This window comes from Staurois parvus, unplaced genomic scaffold (genome assembly GCF_062004578.1).
Source record: "Staurois parvus isolate SC_StPar_1 unplaced genomic scaffold, SC_StPar_1.0 ptg003521l, whole genome shotgun sequence".
NCBI classification, from domain to species: domain Eukaryota; kingdom Metazoa; phylum Chordata; class Amphibia; order Anura; family Ranidae; genus Staurois; species Staurois parvus.
The window spans coordinates 25,323-32,882 of record NW_028321317.1 but is presented as its reverse complement, the minus strand read 5'-3'; the positions used below and the strand labels follow the sequence as shown (position 1 = coordinate 32,882).

General features: G+C 43.4%; 1 protein-coding gene across 2 annotated transcripts in view; it reads right to left on the bottom strand.

The window, feature by feature from the left end:
* Nucleotides 1-951: 951 nt before the first annotated feature.
* Nucleotides 952-7,560, bottom strand: part of LOC149427752 (ATP-dependent DNA helicase Q4-like) — a 31,353-nt gene continuing 24,744 nt past the window's right edge. For both annotated transcript variants that reach the window (XM_089667704.1, XM_089667705.1), the window contains exons 17-20: nt 6,626-6,794; nt 4,161-4,290; nt 1,909-2,081; nt 952-1,466 (exon numbers count right to left, since the gene is read on the bottom strand). In XM_089667704.1, coding sequence (XP_089523830.1) covers nt 1,237-1,466; nt 1,909-2,081; nt 4,161-4,290; nt 6,626-6,794 — 702 coding nt within the window. In that variant the 3' untranslated portion in view covers nt 952-1,236. The remainder of the gene's footprint in view (nt 1,467-1,908; nt 2,082-4,160; nt 4,291-6,625; nt 6,795-7,560) is intronic.

Genomic DNA, 7,560 nt, shown 5'->3' with positions numbered 1-7,560 from the left:
TTCAGAACCAGACCTCTTCCCTGGCAATGTCAGTGGGAAAGAACAATGAGGGAAGTTCATGGTGCTTGGTCCAGAGTTAGGGTTCGGAGCCAGGACTAGAGGGTTAAGGTTCAGATCCAGGACCAATACAGAGACAAAGCGCTCTGTAACTAACCTAACCTAACCAGGTCCAGTCTGAGAAGCGCACCACATGGAACTCCGTGCCTGAGGGTCACTTCCAGACTCACCCTACAAATCATCCAGTCCAGTGGGGGAGCAAACGTTATGCTATCCAGAAACCAGACTGAGGACGGCTGTGCTGGATAGCTGAGAGTCAGTAAGGAAAACCACCAACTGTTGGAGAAGAGTCATGCTAGAAGAAGAAAAAAAATCAAAAGTTCAATCCTGAACACTTCAGATCTGAAATTACATTCAGCCTACTAGAACCCAGAAGAGGGATTTTTTCCTGGGCTGGCCTATAGTGTCCAATCCCCCTGTAGGCAGCAGTATAACCGGAGAGTTTATTACTACCCGTGTCCCTCAATGGATGAGAAAGAAACAAGATGTCAGAAAGAAGAGAAAATCTCTATAAGAGAAGAGACACAAAGTGCTAAACCAGCAAATTCCTCACGGCTGACTATACAGAACACTGAATGTTACCCAAGAAAACTCTAAAACAAACATACTGGAATCACCATAGAAATAGGTCCCGTTATCCGAGTTCTGTGGGAACATTGCAGCCACTGAACCCAACCAAGATCCACAGATCAGCCATAGCCCCCCCCCAGGTGGATCTGAGATCCTGTATGGCCACTGGGAGATGGGGCCGCCTTTCCACAAGGGAAGTGAGCCACATTCCTCAGTGTGGCCCCACCACAGCCTTGTAGTCAGACATCGCTCACAGACTGGGCACTCAGAGGTCCAGAAACAATTCGACAACATAAAGGAGCCCGATGTATTACATCTGCACTATAGGGAAAATGGCCAATGTCCATAGCAAGCTACTGGAATGGGTTTTATCTGTGGATCTGAGAGCAGACTTGTGCTCAGATTGGTGCAATGGAGAACCAGCAGTTCTTCCTCCAGTGCCCTGTCCCTGTCTCCCTGTTTCCAGTATAGTCATTGTCTATAATAAGGAGATGGAGATGAAGACCTGGACCATGGAAAGGTACAATCTGACGGCTTCATCAGGCTTGGTGAGTGAGGCGACTCCATCTGCTGCTTTCATCATGTGACCGTTTCCTGCTCAGATATCGTCTAACAAGTACAACATAAACCTGGGACACAACGGACCACATACCTCTGGAACACCCGGTAACAAGACTTCAGTTGTCTCAGAGCCGTCGCCTCTCGTGAAGAAACTTTGTGATGGAGAAAATCACAGACATCCTCCAATTCCTCATCTGTCAGATCTCCGTAAGAACGGAAGTGAAAGGACAGCGCGCTGAACTCAACCAGGACACCGCTGCGGCCTGTACCCCGGAAACCTAAACACAGAGCAAAGATTGCTGCATTATACACCAGTCACATGACCCATCACATGCATCGCTTGGACAAAAAACTATCTCAGAGCTTCTAATAAAAAGTATAAAATTACCGGGACATGTCCCAATAAAGGGGAAAAGAAGGGGAAAAGAAGGAAAAATCACCACCATGGAAAGTGAGCGAAAAGCCCTCTTAGATGCCACCAAAACAAATTTCCACATCAAAAGATTTCCTCTTCTAGTGACAACTCGAAATTTGAATTTTCCCTCCCATAGAAAGCAATTTCTGAGACACTAAAAAGACAAAAGAGTGACTCCCTCTCACAAGTTTGACTTTTTATAGAGGAGTCCCAATGAAAGTGACCCTCCACCAGACCTCCTGCTGCCTGCCAAAACACAACATCAGAAAATGGGCTTCCTGCATCGGCCCGCTGCTACACATTACCTCCGGAGGAAGAAGAGTTCCATTGCAGGTTCCGGAGACCTCTCTTCACTAGAACGACTTCCCAGCCCATGAAGTCCGCCACCTCCACCACATTGAACTCCACAGAACTGGTGTGTGTGTGATCAACACCCGACAGTCGTTCCCGAGCCAGAGCCACAGCTACAGGGGGGCAGCTGAGGAGAAGACATATACATTCACCTACTGTACAGACACAGAGGGTTCATACTACATACACATAGGAGAAGACATATACATTCACCTACTGTATACAGACACAGAGGGATCATACTACATACACATAGGAGAAGACATATACATTCACCTACACACAGAGGGATCATACTACATACACATAGGAGAAGACATATACATTCACCTATACAGACACAGAGGGATCATACTACATACACATAGGAGAAGACATATACATTCACCTACACACAGAGGGATCATACTACATACACATAGGAGAAGACATATACATTCACCTATACAGACACAGAGGGTTCATACTACATACACATAGGAGAAGACATATACATTCACCTACGGTACACAGACACAGAGGGTTCATACTACACACACACACATAGGAGAAGACATATACATTCACCTAGCGTACACAGACACAGGGGGTTCATACTACATACACACATAGGAGAAGACATATACATTCACCTACGGTACACAGACACAGAGGGTTCATACTACACACACACACATAGGAGAAGACATATACATTCACCTAGCGTACACAGACACAGGGGGTTCATACTACATACACACATAGGAGAAGACATATACATTCACCTACGGTACACAGACACAGAGGGTTCATACTACACACACACACATAGGAGAAGACATATACATTCACCTAGCGTACACAGACACAGAGGGATCATACTACATACACATAGGAGAAGACATATACATTCACCTATACAGACACAGAGGGTTCATACTACATACACACATAGGAGAAGACATATACATTCACCTACACACAGAGGGATCATACTACATACACATAGGAGAAGACATATACATTCACCTACGGTACACAGACACAGAGGGTTCATACTACACACACACACATAGGAGGAGACATATACATTCACCTACGGTACACAGGCACAGAGGGTTCATACTACATACACATAGGAGAAGACATATACATTCACCTACGGTACACAGACACAGAGGGTTCATACTACACACACACACATAGGAGAAGACATATACATTCACCTAGCGTACACAGACACAGAGGGTTCATACTACATACACACATAGGAGAAGACATGTACATTCACCTATACAGACACAGAGGGTTCATACTACATACACATAGGAGGAGACATATACATTCACCTACACACAGAGGGATCATACTACATACACATAGGAGAAGACATATACATTCACCTATTGTACACAGACACAGAGGGTTCATACTACATACACATAGGAGGAGACATATACATTCACGTACACACAGAGGGATCATACTACATACACATAGGAGAAGACATATACATTCACCTATTGTACACAGACACAGAGGGTTCATACTACATACACACATAGGAGAAGACATATACATTCACCTACACACAGAGGGATCATACTACATACACATAGGAGAAGACATATACATTCACCTACTGTACACAGGCACAGAGGGTTCATACTACATACACATAGGAGAAGACATATACATTCACCTATACAGACACAGAGGGATCATACAACATGCACATAGAAGAAGACATATACATTCACCTACGGTACACAGACACAGAGGGTTCATACTACATACACATATAGAAGACATATACATTCACCTATACAGACACAGAGGGATCATACTACATACACATAGGAGAAGACATATACACACACAGAGGGTTCATACTACATACACATAGAAGACATATACATTCACCTATACAGACACAGAGGGATCATACTACATACACACATAGGAGACATATACACACACACAGGGATCATACTACATACACATATAGAAGACATATACATTCACCTATACAGACACAGAGGGATCATACTACATACACATATAGAAGACATATACACAGACACAGAGGGATCATACTACATACACATATAGAAGACATATACAGGTTACATTTCAATCCAACGGGCACTGGAGATTCTAATTACAAGTGACTCCCTTCCCCCGTGGCCCCCCTCCCCCATTCCTTCATTGGAGGACACAACTCTACCTGTGCGCGATGCCACGCAACTGCCGAGGACCACTGTAGCAAGTGACACGACAGACCGATAAGGTGGGGTGCAGGAGCTCCAACCAATGAGAAGAATGGAGTTCCAGATAGCAAAGAAGAGTCTCAATACCTGAAGAATGACAAAGAAGGCAGGAAAATGATTGGCTAAAATATGACTGACCCTGACCACTGATATCAGACAAATACACCCAACTGAGGGAACCAATATTGATCGGATCTAGACCCAATATCCAGAATATGATACAATTATTCATTGGATCTAGACCCAATATCCAGAATATGATACAATTATTCATTGGATCTAGACCCAATATCCAGAATATGATACAATTATTGAGGGGATCTAGACCCAATATCAGGATTATGAGGATACAATTATTGATGAGATCTAGACCCAAAATCAGGATTATGAGGGTACAATTATTGAGGGGATCTAGACCCAATATCAGGAGTATGAGGATACAATTATTGATGGGATCTAGACCCAATATCAGGAGTATGAGGGTACAATTATTGAGGGGATCTAGACCCAATATCAGGAGTATGAGGATACAATTATTGATGAGATCTAGACCCAAAATCAGGATTATGAGGGTACAATTATTGATGGGATCTAGACCCAATATCAGGAGTATGAGGATACAATTATTGATGAGATCTAGACCCAATATCAGGAGTATGAGGGTACAATTATTGATGGGATCTAGACTCAATATCAGGAGTATGAGGATACAATTATTGAGGGGATCTAGATCCAATATCAGGAGTATGAGGATACAATTATTGAGGTGATCTAGATCCAATATCAGGAGTATGAGGATACAATTATTGATGGGATCTAGACCCAATACCAGGAGTATGAGGATACAATTATTGATGTGATCTAAACCCAATATCAGGAGTATGAGGGTACAATTATTGATGTGATCTAGATCCAATATCAGGAGTATGAGGATACAATTATTGATGGGATATAGACCCAATATCAGGAGTATGAGGATACAATTATTGAGGGGATCTAGATCCAATATCAGGAGTATGAGGATACAATTATTGAGGGGATCTAGACCCAATATCAGGAGTATGAGGGTACAATTATTGATGTGATCTAGATCCAATATCAGGAGTATGAGGATACAATTATTGAGGGGATCTAGATCCAATATCAGGAGTATGAGGATACAATTATTGATGGGATCTAAACCCAATATCAGGAGTATGAGGATACAATTATTGAGGGGATCTAGACCCAATATCAGGAGTATGAGGGTACAATTATTGATGTGATCTAGATCCAATATCAGGAGTATGAGGATACAATTATTGAGGGGATCTAGACCCAATATCAGGAGTATGAGGATACAATTATTGATGGGATCTAGATCCAATATCAGGAGTATGAGGGTACAATTATTGATGGGATCTAGACCCAATACCAGGAGTATGAGGATACAATTATTGATGAGATCTAGACCCAATATCAGGAGTATGAGGGTACAATTATTGAGGGGATCTAGACCCAATATCAGGAGTATGAGGATACAATTATTGATGAGATCTAGACCCAATATCAGGAGTATGAGGATACAATTATTGAGGGGATCTAGACCCAATATCAGGAGTATGAGGATACAATTATTGAGGGGATCTAGACCCAATATCAGGAGTATGAGGGTACAATTATTGATGGGATCTAGATCCAATATCAGGAGTATGAGGGTACAATTATTGATGGGATCTAGATCCAATATCAGGAGTATGAGGATACAATTATTGAGGGGATCTAGACCCAATACCAGGAGTATGAGGGTACAATTATTGATGAGATCTAGACCCAATATCAGGAGTATGAGGATACAATTATTGAGGGGATCTAGACCCAATATCAGGAGTATGAGGATACAATTATTGATGGGATCTAGATCCAATATCAGGAGTATGAGGATACAATTATTGAGGGGATCTAGATCCAATATCAGGAGTATGAGGATACAATTATTGAGGGGATCTAGACCCAATACCAGGAGTATGAGGGTACAATTATTGATGAGATCTAGACCCAATATCAGGAGTATGAGGATACAATTATTGAGGGGATCTAGACCCAATACCAGGAGTATGAGGATACAATTATTGATGGATAGAGGCCAATAGGTATCCTACGGTAAGATCGGGTCATATACTGTATATTTGCTCCATTGTGTGGGCGGGTTTGTAAAATGCGGTCCAGTATCTCCGGTTCGCAGACACCAGTTACAGTGCAGATTTTCCAGTCTCAGAGACGGTGGCAGTTTCTGCAGAAAGCCGGATTCTCTGACATGTGATGGACGGTGAATCTTTGGGCTTCACACATCAGTGGTTGCACCATTTCATTTCTAAGCAGTTTAATTTGCTGGTAATAAACTTGGGAGAACAATACAACTACAGACGCTGTCAGGAGTTACCTTCCTCCCGGACGTCCAGCGCCTGCACGGTCTCCTCTATAGGAAGAACACGCTCATGTCTATGGCACGTCCGCTCCACCGCTTTGTCCATAGATGGAGGTCTGGCCTCTTCCTCACCATCACACTGTGCCAGGAAATCCAACATTTCATCATCATCCAGCTCACAGCCCTGCAGGCCAGAAGATTGGGAGGAAATAGGAGACACCAGTTATGGAGATGAAGATACCATACAAGGGACTAGATGTTGTACTGGAATGTATCTGGAAATGAACAGAAGATTCCAGTATTACACACATATATATACTTGTACTTCTGTCAACACGAGCCTCACAGGGTCACCCAATATGGCTTTTACTGCTGCCAATAGAACAAAGGAAATATAACAGTCATACTGTCCCTCTCCTACAGGTCTGCTGCCACCAGGGTGGTGATCTGTAAACAGACCATTATAGTCACACTGTCCCTCTCCTACAGGTCTGCTGCCACCAGGGTGGTGATCTGTAAACAGACCATTGTAGTCACACTGTCCCTCTCCTACAGGTCTGCTGCCACCAGGGTGGTGATCTGTAAACAGACCATTGTAGTCACACTGTCCCTCTCCTACAGGTCTGCTGCCACCAGGGTGGTGATCTGTAAACAGACCATTGTAGTCACACTGTCCCTCTCCTACAGGTCTGCTGCCACCAGGGTGGTGATCTGTAAACAGACCATTATAGTCACACTGTCCCTCTCCTACAGGTCTGCTGCCACCAGGGTGGTGATCTGTAAACAGACCATTATAGTCACACTGTCCCTCTCCTACAGGTCTGCTGCCACCAGGGTGGTGATCTGTAAACAGACCATTATAGTCACACTGTCCCTCTCTTACAGGTCTGCTGCCACCAGGGTGGTGATCTGTAAACAGACCATTATAGTCACACTGTCCCTCTCCTACA